Here is a 16885-nt window from a genome sequence, read left to right on the forward strand (position 1 = left end):
GAAAGCCCCTGGATCTTTTCTCAAGTGAGCTACTGTTGCTGAGCAAAGTGAATTCCCAATCTGAGTTTCTGTTCATGAAGTAAATGATTTCTCTAGGGATGATCCCATCAGAATCAGTATGAAACCGGTGAAAGCCAATTCTCACCATCTTTATGACATTACTCTACATGTTTTCCTGGGAGCGTCTGGCACATGCAATCCAAAAAACAATTTGTTACTTACTCATGAGCATTCAAGCTAGCTGTGGCTCTGATGATCATGTAGCAGAGTGTGAGGGCGCTGAGGAGGCCAAAACTGGCAATAATAAACCATTCTTCTGTTGACAAAGGAAAGGGAGGAAATCACTCTGGGGTGAAGGCTTAAGTCAAATCGATGTCAAAATTTCCCTCAAAAGCAACGACGCAGACGTCAACGGAGGTGTAAGCCAGACTGGCCCAAGGAAGTAAGGCAGGAGGAGGTTTGCCAGAGCGACTAAGTGGAGCAGGTTAGTGGGAGGAGTGCTGGAAGCTGCAGGGAGAAAGGAAGCACGGCCCGAACATGTCTTCCAGTTCAAGTCCGGAGGTCTGTGAGGAGTGTGGCCACCAAAAACCGTGCAGTAAAAGTAAGTATATCAAATTGCACATGGATATAGATTTTTCACTTGCTGTTTTAAGTGACAGTATAGTGGACTAGCCATACTTATAAACTTTCCTTCTTCATGGTTATGTCACTAATTCTTACGGAATGGCTTAGAAATATGGAGCAGTAGTTCCCAGAGGTCTTGTGGGCACAGCAGGCTGTCCGCAGGCAGGCCTTCCACGGCATTCGCGTCTACATTCTTTTCCCTTATGCATGGTCTTTACTTAAAAGGGACACGTTACCAGTGTCCCATGGAAAGGCCTGCCTTTCCAAAGTTCACTGCTGGGAAGCAGCAGTGGATGTTTTGGCTTGGCCCAGAACAAGTAAGAAGGGAAGGGTGAGTGATTCACACGGTACTTGGCCCATCAAAGAGTTGAAAACCTCTGGTACGTGGGTTTTTATCTAGTCTCTCTCTAGATCCAGAAAGTCAGGTCATATTTTCCATTAACTTTTCAGTCTGTATTGTAACATTCCAAAACCAACAGTTACTGAGAATCTCAAAAATAACTTGAGAACCAATTTGACATCCTAAAAAACTAAAATGTTTCCTACAGTATGCACCAACTAGGGCTAGTTTAACAAAGCGTTACACAGTGAAATTCCCTATATATCTGCAGTTAAGGCAGAGAGAAGAGATTCATGCTCGGAATGTCACCGTCATGTGCAACAGCTGTGCGTGACATGGTGTTTCTCAGTCTGGTTTTCACGAATCCTACAATTATGCAAAATTATGTGTGCCTAGGAATTTTCCTAGAAAAAAGTGATTCTACTTTCATTGCATTTTAAAGGTGACGATCTGTTCTTCAGGATTCTAGGCTGTTGAGGTCTCTGAGTATTTTTTTGCCTACCCTGGCTTATATTATTAAAACACTTAGCAAGCACGTTCTTTTTAGCTAACAGTGCAGCCAATGCTTCTTGGATTACAAATTCCTCATCAGTAGAGTGAATTTATAAGGTTTTTATTTGAGTCAAAATGCACATTCAAGAACCCATACAAAACCCACCATTTTTACCCATGTATATTTTAAGTTAGGAAAAATGTTTACTGGCATTTAAAAAAATTAAGAGATGATTGGTCATCAGTATCAAGAAGCTTAACACAGCATTCTTAATTTTATTTTCGTAGACACTATACACGACAACCAGACTAGCTTTTAGAATTTCAATTGTTTGTGTTTCTGAATTCTGAATATACCATCCATGTACGTGTGGAATTTCGGTGATAAAACTGGTAACCAAAAAGACATGAACACCATCATGACAACACCGAGTGGGCTCAGGGTACTTTAGCAGAGGGCACCGGGCTTGGTCACCTCTGTCCCCCAGTGTGTAGTTAGCACAGTGCCCTGCACACAGTGGAAGCTGGCTGAACACACTACTGAGCTTTGAGGGAAAACAGAGGTAGCTTTGGTGTAACTGAACCACGTTAATTTACTAACAAGTGTAAATTCTGCTAAAGGTGATTAATTTGATAAATGAATATTTTTTTAATCATCAAAACAGAAGATTTTGAAAGGACATTTCTACACCAAATATAATGGAATCAGTAATGTCGTAGTAGGTGCTCAATAAATGTCGATCAATGAAGGACCTACAAAAACTCATTAATAAACAAACAACCTTTGTCTCCTTTATTACTACCAGATCAATTTAAAAAAATCTAGACCATAAAACCTAAATGCCAAAGCAGAAAAATAAGAAATGCTGCTAAAACAAATGGCCAGAAATGAGTCAAACTATGTCAAAGACCAGTTTTACTTACTTTATGACTGAATGAAGTCTCCTTGAGTTTAGACAAATGACAGAATCAAGCCTGGGAAATTATTTTCTAACAGTTTTTGGGTGGTGAAAACATCAGTTGAACAGGTCGCACGAGTCTTACTGTGTGAAGGGAAAAATCTTTTCTAACAGCTGGCCCACTGGACTGCCTCTCAGTCAGACAGAGACTCATTAGGTTTAGGGCCTGAAGGGACAGGCAAGCGACAGCATGTACAGAGCGGTGAGAGATAGGGTGAAGAGCTGTTAAATGGAAACGACATGGAAAGAATGGAACTGAAGACAACAGCTGGCTGGTCACGGGCGAATGCCCACAAGCCGCACACACGCCCAGCCCACTCACACCTGCTTGGGCACTGCCGCCAACACTCGGAGCGCTGCTTCTTGTCAACAGCTCAGCAATCAGGATGCTCATACCAGCCCATTTTTCAGGCAGACCTCCCTTCGGCTTTATTCCCACCTTGTGTACCAAACAGGTAGCCAAGATACCAAACTTTATAAAAAGTGTGAAATAAAGTGAGCAGCAACACGCCATCTCAGCTGTTCCTAAAGCTATGAATCTTTAGGTCCAAATTCTGGATTCGTTTTTCACGAGGCTGCCTGCAGCCTGGAAGTGGAGAGCAGTGGTACCCAGTCACCCCCAGATGCTGCCGCCCTCCATCACGTCCCACATGACCCTTCAAAGGCCCGTCTGCATTACCATTATTTCAAACTAGGTTTATAAACAGCTACTGAGACAAGCCTCCGAACAAACTACTTGTCATGGCAACTACTCCTATTAATTCCACACAAATAAATACACAAGCTCCCTACTATAAAGAAGGTTTCGTTATTCTAAATATCTATTTTAATGCAAGTATCCATTACTTTCTCGGGTATAGACTAAGTCACTGGCCCCACGACTGCCTCAACTCCCCTGGAACCGTCACCACACACCCAGTGGCAGTAGCCACCTGCCCTGCGCCTGGGCACAGGACCCACTTACTTGTCACTGCAATGTTGATCTCTCCCGATCTAGGAGTGAGCTCCCCGTCCTGAGGAAGAGGCGAGATCCCCGAAGACCGAAGTGGCTCGAGGCCAAGGGAGTTGTCGCTTGCGAGGTCACCCAGGGCTGATCTTCTGTTCACTGCCTGGGTTCTGGTGAGCCTTTCCATGTCAAATGCTACGTTATCAGTGCATGGCAAATTTGGCTGCAAAATATTTCCAGGTTAAAAGTATTTGTAAGAATAACAAATCCTAAATATTTGACACTCTGCTGAAAAGACTTCATCAAGTTTTTTCCATGGGATTTCCTCTCATTTCTCTCCCCATCTATCCTTTCCAATCTCATCCAAGAGTTTTTCTTGAAAATAAACAGATGATTTCCTCCCAAAAAAGATAAAAGAAAACCCAAATCTATTGCAGAACTGAGAAAATGGGATACTTCATCTTTATAAAGAAATGACAAGCGTGTGGACGTGGCTCACAGGCAGAGAGGTGCATTATTGCTGGTATAACGCTGACAGTCAAGTGCCTCTCTTTGGCTCTATGCTAATGCTGAAGGTTAGCAGATAGCATAAAACACCCATTTCATCCTATTAACTTCTCTGCAATGCCCCATTTATCTGGTCGTTAGTTTTTAAATATCTTCTACCTTTAAACACAAGTAAAGCATAAAACCAAGAGCAGATGACATTGAAAAGACTTTTGAACTGTAGGAAAACTGTTTCAAAACCTAAGCATCTGATCCTGAAGGAGAGGGATATGGCTGCCTTGGGGCCAAAGCCTACCAACGAGAGTCTTCTGATGTAACAATATGGACATTTGGTTTCCCTAGGAACCTCCAGTTCTTCTAACCGATAGCAGACAGCATATTAGAAGCAGAGTTAGGAAGGGAGGCTGACAGAACCTTATGTACAGAAAAGTGACAGCCAAACAAACCCAACACAAACGGCTCCCTGAGCAAAAAATTTCATTCTCGATCACCCTAAATTAGCCCAATTTTAAAAGGAACTACAGCACAGTGTAATAACTTGTACTTATAATGACAGCCAGTTAGTTAGGTGTATTTCTTTTTATATTTAAGGAACCATGGTAACATGTAATACATTTTAGAATTTACATTAAAAACAGAAGGGAAAAGTATTAGTGGTTCAAAGAATAAGACTTAAAAAACAATAACTGAGAAGGCTGGAGGCAACAAAGAGGCTAAGTTATTATTTTCCAAAATGTCTCCTACGTGCCAGACATTATGGCAGGAGCTCTACGTTAGACCCCTCAAATGGGGGTGACTTTGTCCCCCCAGGACATTTGCAATGTCTGGAGACCTTTTGGATTGTGTGATTGGGGAGTTGTGCTACTGGCACTTAGTAGAGGCCAGGGCTGCACTGGACAGTCCACAGTGCCCGTGGAGCCAAGGCACAGAGACCCTGTGAAATTACCACCTCACTGCCCTCAGCTCGGGAGGTGGAAAATAAATGGGCACTTTGGGACCGCACCCAAACTGTCACCTGACAGCATATTTCAAACAGGAATACCTAGATTTTCTTTGGGTTGCCAAGCTAAAATGAGGAAATCATCTGTTGGATCAAAGTAAACTTTTTGTTCCATAAGGAGATGATTCATTCACTCTTTTTTGAGACCAGAAAGCATTTTATTTTCCTCTAAAAAGCAATGATCCTGGATATAGCCTTCTCTTAACAAAGGAACTGTGGGACGCCTCTAAGGTGCTCGGGTGGCAGCACTACTCCCCGTCAGAGCGGAAGTACCTCCCCCAAAGTCCCTGTCAGGTGGCAAGGTCTGCCCAGGGCTGGCACCGCCCACCTTCGCTGCCTGCAACCTACCAGTGCCCAGGAGAGTAAAGCCAAATTCAAGAGGAAGGAACACAATGATGATCCAGTTTTAGATTATGCTGAATGCAGAAAAAAATTACTGGAATGGAGTAAAAAGTCTACATTCCATTCTTTTTTTTTTTTTAAGATATTGGAATGAAGGAGAATCACATCCTTCTCTGTACGTCGGTTCTTCATCACGCACCCACCACCTAACTGAAGTGCGCTCTGAAGTGCACTAGCACAGTTCTCCGTCTTCTCTCCCGGGAGTTCCCTGACACAGGCTGGACTTTAATCTGGAAGAAAGGCACTAACAAGGCTACATGGCAAAGCAGCCAGTGTTTTCTTGTGAGACGCAACCATCCACTCGTTGTGCTACGCTACGTTACACTCACAGATGATACACCCCCGGGGGAGTCACACAACAGGAAACGTACCACGATTCCCAGCGCCTTCAAAATGTTAAGTTTGCACATAGGGCAGGTACAATGTTCACTAAGCCAGGGATCCACGCAGGATTTGTGGAAAACGTGCCTATAAAAAATGGAGAATTGTATCACAAATTATGTACTGAAAAACTGTTAGGCCAAAATGCGAAGGAACTGTATTAAAATATAGCTGACGGACCATCTCCTGAACCCAATCTTATCTTACGTATCAACAGGACTGTATAATGAGAACTGATAAGTAGTATTTGGCTGCTTAGTCTTTGTAGTCCACCAAATTCCAAAGAAGATTTGAGGAAACTTAGAAAATTTATTAAGAATGAAGATAATGAATTACATCTTATGAATCAGTTATGTTTTCTATAATAGCTAAAGGAGAAAAGTAGAATTTCACAATATTTAACAAGGGTTACATGAAAAGTTCTCTGTATAATTATTTAGTTTCACGGAATTCTGTTTAAATGTTATTTAAAACATTACAGAAAAGGACTTCTAAGCAACTTATGCTAAATGTCTGTAAAAGTTATAGGGACTTATAGCTGGGACTATTTTTAGGGATAAACTGTACTTATGAATCGGATAACACTTAGCCAGCAGTTTTCAGCTGAAATGGTCAAGGAAAAGAGAAAATAGGCGACTTTCTCTCTTATTTAGGGAAGTAGAAAGTCACTTCCTTGTGACTGGAAATAAGTCAGCTACGGAGGGTTTTGCATTCCTAGAGAAGGGACTTCTGCCCTTTAGAAGGGAGAAAAGACGTCCAGGGAGCTGTAGCAATCACCGCTCAGCTCAAGTTCCGGCACAGCAGTCCTGAGAAGCGGAGGTGAAGGCATGGTGAAGCCCCAGGGTCCGGGCCACACAGGGGAGGGAGGGGGCAGGTGCCAGGACAGACATTCCAGGCATCTTCGGAGGAAGTAGAACCTGAGTCCTGGGATAAGATGTAAGAAATTTTGAGAAAGATACCAAATTGCACCATAGCATGTCTTCAAAACGTTGATTGTTAATGTATAATTTATCTAGCTGAGAAAGTTACATAGAGCTGTTGAAAAATGCAGTTTGATTTTAAAAAGAGGTATAGAACACTCACTGTTTCAACTGGGATTTGGAAGAAATACATGTGCTGATGGCTTCAGCCTGAACATTGCACACCCACCCACCACCCCTCGGTGGCCCTGCATCCATCTCTTTGGGGTAAAAATACAGAGCTTGAAGACTGAATGTGTCAATCAAGTCTGAAACCTGCAGATAATGGAGGAACCAGAACCTCATCAGCCCTGAAGGCTCTTAATTAAAACTGAATGTTTTTCCTTAACGGTGGAAGTCGCCAAACCGCAGTCAGACCTAAATTCATGTGGTATGCATAAGGCACCGTCATGTCCGCTTCTCATTCCTTGCAGCCCAGAGGGAGGTGAAGGCTCCTTACTGCAGGTGAAGGTGCCACTGAGGGGTGTCCTCAGAGCGGGGTCTGCTCCCCAGCAGCTGTTACCTGCGCCAGGCTGCCTGTAGTCTAACCAAGACCAGAACTAGGCTTTTAATCCTTTTTGGGGTAAGACCCCTTTAGGTCTGACATAAGTGACAGATCCTCCCCTTACAAGGGTGCATTTGCCTAATGTCTGGTATAGGTTTTGAGGAGGCCCATGGACTGCTGAGGGCTTGGTCAGTACTGGGTGGGGGTAGGTGGCTGGGAAGGTGCTCTAGGCCAGTTCTGTGTAGGGTGGACAATGGACTTGGCTGGAGGACAGGTGACAGAAGAGATAGGGTTCTGTGCTCTCTGATGGGCCGCTTTGGTGCAGAGATGAGTGGGGCGACTGACAAATCAGACCGTTTCACCAGCTCAGCGTGGCCTTTCCCTTCCACACAGGCAACGTCCTGCTACTTCAGTTGTCTGACCTGGACAGCCCTGCCTCCCAGCTGTCTCACTGAGCTGGGGTTGGGGGTGAGGTAGTCGGGGAGGCTGTCTGGAGCAGTGAGAGAAACTGCACGTGGAATACTTAGAGCAGCACCAAGGATGTGCCAGCGGAAGGTATTATTAAACATATACTCAGGCAAAGTAACATAACGTTTCACACCACATCCCACTAAACGGTCCGAGTATCTGAACACGCCCAGCAGCAGTGACCTCTCACTAGCTTGCAGGGGCCACAAGCGTCCAGCCACCTCAGAGGGTGGCACCGGGACAGCCAGACCTTGCAAAGAAGCCTTTTTGGGGTAAGAGTCGATAAAATAACAAAACAGTGAAAATACACACAAAAGCAGAAAAGGCCCAACACTTTTTAGGGCTGAGTGGTGTACTGGGATGGAAAGCAGGTGGGGTGTCGAGGACAGTGAAACGTGAAAAGGACAAGCCGATCAGAGCTTCAACAAAGTCCTTTATTCCTATAAGAAATACTTCGGGATACAGAATGAGAGACGTACGGAACATAAAAGGCACAAAACCGTAATACTGAAACAACACTTCCCCCTGTCCTACGCCCACAGTGCACAAACTAGACAGTGAGAGGGGAGCACGCTGGGTGGGGTGAGGAGTCTACAGTGAAGGTGAGTAGTTTTCCCAGCTCTGCAGCCTCTTGGTGCCGTGCAAGAACCTGGCAAACATAAAAGGATCCAGGATTATTCAAGGTCAGAGACAAGCACGCTTTTCCCCCAGCGGGGACTGGCAGCAGACGCCGCTTTACACAGGCCCTCCCTCTGAGGCGGGGGCATCACAGTGCTGCCTGGGCCAGCAGCCAGATGACTGACCCATTTTAGCTCTGAAAGTGGCATCTCACATATTGTAAGTTTATCCACGCTGCAGCACTCTACTTATTAAAAGTATTTTTAACTACTAAAAACTCTTGTGGCTGACCTTTCAATAAAAGAGGTCTAAATAAGGTGACCGTTTTGAGTTGCTAAGACACGTTGGCTAACATCCAAAGGATGATTAACTGTAACCAACTGACACAAGAAGGAGGTCCGAAAGCAACACCAACTGCCATCTGTCCAAAGGACATTAATGTGACAGAAGGTGAAAAGTAAAGGCCATGCAACAAAGCCAGCCAGCCAGGAGAGGCAAGCTACCTACAGACAGAAAGTCTGGTGCAGTCTCCAGACAGGCTTGGGAAAATTAAGGACAGACAGACACAAAAGCACCTGGCCTTTTCTCCTCCACTGACTCAGGAGAAGAGGTGCCAGTGAATGCAGAGCCTTTTCAAAGTCTGGCTGTGAAGGACAGAGCTGTAGGAGGGTATTTGGAGACTGCTTTGAAAGAGTTCTGAGAACTGGAGTAGGAAAAGCCTGAGCATGATGAAACACTGATGAGCAGAGACAGAAAGAACAAAACCTGGAGGGAGCAGACACTAACAGAGCAAGGTCCCTGGGGAAGGGAGGGGCTGGCATGCGGAGGCTGTCAGAACACAGGGCACGCAGTAGCTGCAGGGTGGGCGTGGAGGGGGGGTGTGAAGAGCCGGGAGGAGAGCCGAGACAGTCCCACTGTCTCATGGCCATTATTTTCTGTGAAGTTGATGGTGAAGTAATCTGCTGAGAGTGAGGACCAGGGAGAGCCAACCAGGGAAAGACAAGGGCTCTGTGGGGCCCCTGGGAGGCAGAAGGTACCAGAGCGGCCTGGCAGCAAGAGCAAAAGGAAGACACAACAAAGTTGCACCTCTGCTCTGTGTCAGAGACCTACAGACACAAGACGAATGGCAGGGTAACAAAGTAAGTAGCAGAGGGAACAAATTAAGAAGCAGCACAAGGCAAGAGTTAATTAGAAGGTGCGTGAGAGGAATCCACTGGCAACTGGAGGCTTGGAGAAGATTTGGAGTAAAGGAGTACTTGCATGCAGCCAGCTTCTAGGTCAGTGGCTCTCCACTGGAGACATCTGTGGTTGTCACACTATATGAGTACTACTGGCTGCACCAGGGATCCTGATAAATATTCCGCAGTACACAGGACAGCCCCCTTTCCCCACAAAGAATGGTCTGGTCCCAGATGTCAACAGTGCCAAGGCTGAGAAACCTGGATCCAGGTCAAAAGTTGTCAACTCGGGTCCCACAGAATGTCGTTCGATGTGCAAAGTCAATTTTTACTACCCCTGGGAATCATGCTGTTACCATTTCAGTGAGGTGACATGCTTTGCTGAGCAGGCTGTGCAGTGCAGCTTAGAGAAAGCTCCATCCTGCTCCAGAGCACGGGCGGTGGGGGGCTCTGACACACAGGCAGGCAGGGGTGAGCGGTGCCGTAACTCGGGTGCAAAGGGGTGCTGTCAAGTTTGCCCAAACCCTAATATTCAAAAGCAGACCACAAACACAGAGGTTGAGGCGACACCCTGGGAGGCAGGCGCAGCCACAGAAACGGTGAAGACCAACCAGAACTCTGGGCGTCCGTGGAGGGTGGCCTTGCAGCATGGGAACCACCCTGGAGCTTACCCAATACAAAATGCCCAGCTGCTCTGCGGATGTGTTTCGGAAAGCTCCCCACAGACTGTGAGGCAGTCAGGTTTGGAAAGCACTGGACTAAATTAAGTAAAAAGAACTAACAATGAAACCCTTAACCAATGCTTACGGAATGGAGAGAATGGGGAGCAAGCTGCCCACATTAATGTTTTCGGCTGAGGCCCCCTGAGGAAGACATTCTCATATTAGTGATAACCGTGAACGGATCTGGAGGCCCTTGTTCCTAGGTCCCAGATGCTTCTGGGGGACCCTGAACTGAAACAGGGAGAATTGGAAAGACTTGGCTTTCTTCCTGGTCATTCTAGTGTCAAAAGAAATCTATGCAGGTAAAAACTGGTATTTAAAAAAACAGATTTCTGAAAAGCAGGTAACAGCTGACTATGTTTTATGATGTACACTCCCAGTCTACTTTCCTGATTTGTATTTGTATGTGTATTTCCTTTTGCCTCTTGTTTTAGACTGTAAAAGACTTCAGCTGAAGACAAACTGGTAAGTGCATAATTTAATTTCCTGTAAGACAGCTTACATGAAGTTTTACAGATTCACCTTCATGTGCAGACTACAAAGGCTTGATTTCCAGAATCTTGGTTTTCTGTTTCAGTGCATGGAATTATTCTTCACTTCCGTGATTTTTTAAAAAACAGATCTTTCTAATCTCAAAATAGATCACTTTGTGAATAAAGTAATACCAGTAGGCTCATGGAGACAATGGCTACTCATTATTTTATTCATTCACACCTCCTGCACTGTGAGAAGGTCAGAGATGTGTGGATGTTGTAAAGGACAGGGGGGAAGAAGAGGGGAAAACCTTTGATTTTAGGCTTCTCAATAGGTGCTTTCGTATTTTTCCAATCAGTGCTCGGAACTGTGTACCTTCCTGTGTTAGACTCTCTCGCATGGGACAGCGCCACGATGGAAATCCACAAGGTAATGAAGAAAATGTGCTTTATTTAGGGCACCAAAGTGCAGGTGAACACCCTCCTGGAGGGAGGTTTGCACCGAGTAAGGAGTGCCGATGTTCCAGGCAGACCTTTCTGAATTGTGTGGCCCTGGCAGGCACGCACTGTTGGCTTCACTGTTCCTCAGTGAACATGCAAAGAAAACTCTGACCCTCTTCCAGGAGGTAGGAAATGCAAGCCACAAAGAGCGTGCCACCTGACTGGAGGTGCACACAGTGCCGCACTGCCCTGCATAATCCAAGCCCCGGGGGCTCTGGCGGCCCGCCCCTGAGCTCTGCTGCTGCTTTATCGAGGGCCTTATCGAGGGCCGGTGATGTGCTGCTGATTCAAGGAGGAGAGGAACAGGGGCGAGCCCGGAAACCCAGAGAAGTCACAGCATGGAACATTTGTGACCTTAGTGCTCTTTAGGCTGCGGCTCTGTCCAGAGTTTCTCCTAAAGCGAGGCTTGTGCAGTCAGTCTGGCTAGGGGACATGACTCACCACACTGCAGCTCCCACGTGCCATGTGCAGTGAGGTGGCTCTCAAAAGCAGTGGGATACCCACTTGGAAAGGGAGACATACAAACCACATTAGTAGCATTCTTTTTGAAACAAAGAAAGTTGACATACTTGCAGGGCAGAATCCGGACAACATCATTCTGCTTATAGCTCTCTATGCAGACGGCACAATGATCAAAGTCTGGGTCTGTTTCCTGAAATGAAAAGCACAGGGACCAAAGTCACAGGCTAACGCTAACAACTACGGGAAACAAATGATTATTAAGGTGAAAACGTATAAAAAAAACCCTTAATATGTTTCCATTTGCTTAACTGTGTCAACCCAAATCATACCTAAGCCAATCTATTTTGTTTTTAAACTGTATTGTAACAATGAATACTAATTCTGTTGTGAAACATCTTAGAAGTCAGAATTCTAATTGTTTTCAAGATTCAAAGCAGCTGTCACCTGGGACGGTGACCCCAGCCTCTCCCCACTCCTGCTGCATCACTATGCTGGTCTCGGAGGTGTCCCTGCACCCTGTCCACGACCTGGGCGCTCACTGGGAGCACGCCTGACCACGTGGCTCAGTGCCAGCAGCAATGACTGATGGGCTCCCAGAAGACTGCTATCCAGAGACCTGCCCCAAGGGTGGTCACAGATTTGGGGTAGAGAGCTCATGGGCTCAACTTGACACTGGGTCTTTATCACAAGTCAAGAAGTCAGCCAGGTGTCCGGTCTTCCAGGATAACTGATTTCCTTCCTCCTCTGGGCTGGGGATGGTTCCCCTGAATTTTCATAAAACAGTATGTCCAGGAACGTAAGCCAGGAAAGGTGATACTATTTGCTATGTCACTGCCACTTGGACTGAAACTCAGTGGGACAACTCTTGGCAGGTCTAGGAGACACACACTAAGAGGTGTTGGTTTTAATAAGATTGTTTTGTGCTACCTGAGGGACAAAGCAGGATGTAGGATGGGTAGCTTAGACCAGCTCCCTGGAATTTCAAATTAATGTGGCAGTGGAAGGCCACCAAGCCAAGATCATGTTATCTGCATGGGTGACCGCTCCTCACATTCCAGTGCAGCTGCTGTAATGCTGCTTACATTTTCTGCAAGTGCTTTTCCCTTTCTCGTTCCTTAGCGTACAGTGAAGTTTACTGACAATGTGTCACAGAAAACTACATGTGGTGCTGTCAAGGCAGCGGGAACAAAAATGAGTCGGGTGAAAAAAGTGGTAAAACTGAGGATGCAGAATCACCTGAAACAATCCTGCAGAGCTCTTTGTTAAAACGTTAGAGCTGGGTGTGAGACAGAGGAGAGTTCTGGTTTCAGGCTTCCAGAGAAGCAACTTTTTCATTCGCGATAACCTTGACTATGTGGAATGTAGAGTCTAACGTTAAGTTGCTGTTTCGCCCTTACAGAGCAGAAGCGGGGCTCTAGCATAACTTGAGAGTTGACTGGGGAATTGTGCTGAGCGGTCTCAGCCACAGCCTGTCACTGCCTCTCTGATCCGGTCCCCCTAGGCCACCAGGCCCAACCCTGACATCCTGTGCTCTTCCTGCAAACTGCTAGGCCCACTGTACAGAAAGCCTCTGGGAGCCGATACTCCCCTGGAATGTGGGTCTCCAGTTCTCCATCTAACTGTTGAAACAATAAAACATCAAGGAGACGTGGCAAAGTCTCAGGAAGCATAGCAAGACAATGCATATTCCTGGCTACTCAGGGTACCAACTGCCCCATTAGAGTTCTTCCCAAACGAACGCTAGGTTTTGGTGGAAGAAAGCTCTGTTGAGCACCACAGCTAAGGGAACACTAAGTCATCCAGTGAACCTAATCATGGCAAGGGCATTTAAAGCCCAGGAAAGGCGGAGCACTGTATGAGAGCCTTGAAATAGCAGGCATACTAAGAATAAGATTTCAAAGAGAAACTAGTTCAAAATAAAGCATTAGAGAGAATATGTGGAGAAAAATAATACTCTAACAATAATGAGACACAAATAGGTAGGGTATATTCTCTCCCACCAAATCAAAAGCAAAACTACTTTATTATTTTTATAGTGTCAAACTTATTTCATTACTGTACCTTATCACCCTTCTTCACTGTTCTGGTTGTCAATTTGCTGATGGCTTTCTTGGCTGCATCTCCAAGACGACGCTATGAAAGTTGCAAAGAAAAACAGACACTGAGTGCAAGATCTCTGGATAATGTTCTTTATTTTACAATAATTAAATGTATAAAGTCCCTAATATCCTACATAACTCTCCGTGTCACTGCATATGAGAGGGCGCTAAAAAAGCAAATGAAAAATTAGAAAAACTGGCAGTTTTCCCGAGATTCAGTATTCTGGTTAAATAATTAAAAGGGAATACAGTTAAAAGGCCACTACATTTGTGTGTAATAAGCATTTGAAATATCACTGCATTGTCAAAATCTATTTCTTATACATGTCAGAGCTACTACCATTGTTCTAACAGTTTTTCTATTCTGCTCAAGGACCCCAGTATTAGATGTATAAGCTCTGTCTTAGTAAGAGGACACATCCAATGCTCCTTGAAATAGTTCATCCCCTCAGCCAGTGAGGGAGAAGGAATGCGGCCAGGAGTTCTACCTCTGTCTCTGCCTCTACAACGCTCCGTGATCTCAGAGAGATGTATTTACCTTCCTAGGGTTGAGTTATTCTCATTTATCCGAGTTTAAGTCAGAAAATCTTAAGGTGGGATTTACCCAACATTTTGCCAGACATTGCTAGCATTACCAGACACCAACGACCCAAAGGTGAAAAGACAGTGGACCTCGAACCTTGAAAAGCAAACTGAATTGGGGACAGCCCAGTAAGCACATTTTTAATCACTGTTGTAACACAGCGTGCCCAGGTGGCATGACAGCACAAAGGAAGCAATCTAATGCAGGGGGGTGGGATAGGGCAGAGGGGCAATGCCAGGCAGAGCTTTGAGGAAATGATGCCTGAGCTAAGGCTTGGAAAACTGAGCAGGAAGGAGTCAGATAAGGAAAGCACAGGGGTAGGGAGGGGGATTCTGGACAAAGGAATAATCTCGTAAAGACAAACAGGTGTGAAGTGCAGGTATGTGAAGGAAATTATAGCACGATTTAACTAAGGTGGGCATATACTTTATTGTTCAAATTAGCATGCTTCAACAGTCAGAAGGCCCTATTAATAATTACATGGGGATAACAGGTGCACACAGGCACAGGGAGAGAGATGGTCACTATACATAACCATGTCCTGAACTGCTGAGAGGCAGACGCTGAGACAGAGCAGGACTGGTGGCTAAAAGGGAGACCTTGGATTCTATCCCGAAGATAAAAAAATCATAAAACATCAAAATTTTGGGGGGAATTAAAACACAGAAAATAATTTCTCATCCAGCTGTAAATATCAATATTTTACCTGTATTTTTCATCTATTCCCCCTTTATCGTGCTAGAGGATTTCAAAGCACATCACAAGCATTACATAATTCTATAAAGTCTTCACAGTCCAACAAACCCACTGTCTTATCCAACAAAATTAACAATAATTAATCATTTACCAAGTACTCAGATTACACTACAATTGCCCATTGTCTCCAGAAGGTCTTTTTATAGTTGGCTTGTTTGAATCAGGATACAAAGTCCAAACAATGCATTTGGTTGCTATGCCTCTCGTCTCTTAATCTGAATCCCCTTTATCATATACTGGGGTTGCCAAAAAATATATACAAGTGGACACTTCAGTCAACATTGCTCAAGCAGTAGTTGGCCATTATCAGAAGTGTCTGGACACTGATGGTAACCACTTTGAGCACCTCTTGTAATTGCAGAAGTCAAACGTGACTTGTATTCATCTTTTATTATCGGTATATATTGACTATTACAATTTCAATAGTTTTCCCTTCTTAAAAATGTATATACATTTTTGGCACCCTCTAAATACATGAGGGCCCCCAGATGTGTTTTCTGCATACATATCTATGTAAATAAACATCAGCTTTACGGAGGTAAAACTGACTTAAAATAAACTGTATATATATATTTTTTCCCGCTGAAAACTTGAGCTTTATTTCGTCTATTCCTTTTTTAAAAAAATTTATTGAGGTGACAATTGTTAGTAAAATTACATAGATTTCAGGTGTACAATTCTATATTACATCATCTATAAATCCCATTGTGTGTTCACCACCCAGAGTCAGTTCTCCTTCCATCACCATACATTTGATCCCCTTTACCCTCATCTACTACCCCCCTTATCCCTTCCCCTCTGGTAACCACTAAACTATTGTCTGTGTCTATGAATTTTTGTTTCTCATTTGTTTGTCTCATTTTTTTGTTGTTTTTGTTTTATATACCACATATCAGTGAAGTCGTAGGCTTCTCTGCTTTTTCAGTCTGACTTATTTCACTTAGCATTATACTCTCAAGATCCATCCATGTTGTCACAAATGTTCCTATATCATCTTTTCTTAGCCGAATAGTATTCCATTGTGTATATATATCACAACTTCTTCACCCATTCATCTATCGAAGGACATTTTGGTTGTTTCCATGTCTTGGCCACCATAAACAAAGCTGCAATGAACATTGGAACACACGTGTCTTTATGTATAAATGTTTTCAAATTTTTTTGGTAGATACCCAGTAGAGGGATTGCTGGGTCATATGGTAATTCTTTTTTTTTTTTTCTTTTTTAAAAATTTATTGGGGTGACAATTGTTAGTGAAATTACATAGATTTCAGGTGTACAATTCTGTATTACATCATCTATAAATCTCATATGGTAATTCTATTTGTAATTTTTGAGGAACCTCCACACTGCCTTCCATAGCGGCTGCACCTGTCTGCATTCCCACCAACAGTGTATGAGGGTTCCTTTTTCTCCACAGCCGCTCCAACACTTGTTACTGTTTGTCTCGCTGATGATAGCCATTCTGACTGGGGTGAGGTGGTATTTCATTGTGGTTTTTGTTTGCATTTCTCTGATGATTAGTGATGTTGAGCATTTTTTCATATGTCTATTTGCCACTTGTATGTCCTCTTTGGAGAAATGTCTCTTCAGGTGGTCTTCCCATTTTTCAATTGGGTTGTTTGTTTTTTTTGTTGTTGAGTTTCATGAGTTCCTTGTATATTTTGGTTATTACCCCTTATCGGAGGCACTGTTTGCAAAAATCTTCTCCCATTCAGTGGTTGCCTCTTTATTTTGTCGATGGTTTCTTTTGCTGTGCAAAAGCTTTTAAGCTTCATATAGTCCCATTCGTTTATTTTAGCTTTTACTTCCATTGCCTTTGGAGTCAAATTCATAAAACGCTCTTTGAACCCATGGTCCATAAGTTTAATACCTATGTTTTCTTCTATGCAGTTTATCGTGTCAGGTCT

General features: G+C 44.2%; 1 protein-coding gene across 3 annotated transcripts in view; it reads right to left on the minus strand.

Moving 5' to 3' along the window:
* RNF130 (ring finger protein 130) overlaps positions 1–16885 on the minus strand; it is a 114142-nt gene that overhangs the window by 28876 nt on the left and 68381 nt on the right. For 2 of the 3 annotated variants that reach the window (XM_081035853.1, XM_081035854.1), the window contains exons 4-7: positions 13599–13670; positions 11645–11727; positions 5642–5738; positions 3380–3584 (exon numbers count right to left, since the gene is read on the minus strand). In XM_081035853.1, the coding sequence (XP_080891979.1) occupies positions 3380–3584; positions 5642–5738; positions 11645–11727; positions 13599–13670 (457 nt within the window). Of the gene's footprint in view, positions 1–222; positions 317–3379; positions 3585–5641; positions 5739–11644; positions 11728–13598; positions 13671–16885 lie in introns of all 3 variants that reach the window. The other variant, XM_081035852.1, reaches the window with a different exon arrangement.

The sequence above is a fragment of the Rhinolophus hipposideros genome (assembly GCF_964194185.1).
Source record: "Rhinolophus hipposideros genome assembly, chromosome: 23".
In the NCBI taxonomy this organism is placed as follows: Eukaryota; Metazoa; Chordata; class Mammalia; order Chiroptera; family Rhinolophidae; genus Rhinolophus; species Rhinolophus hipposideros.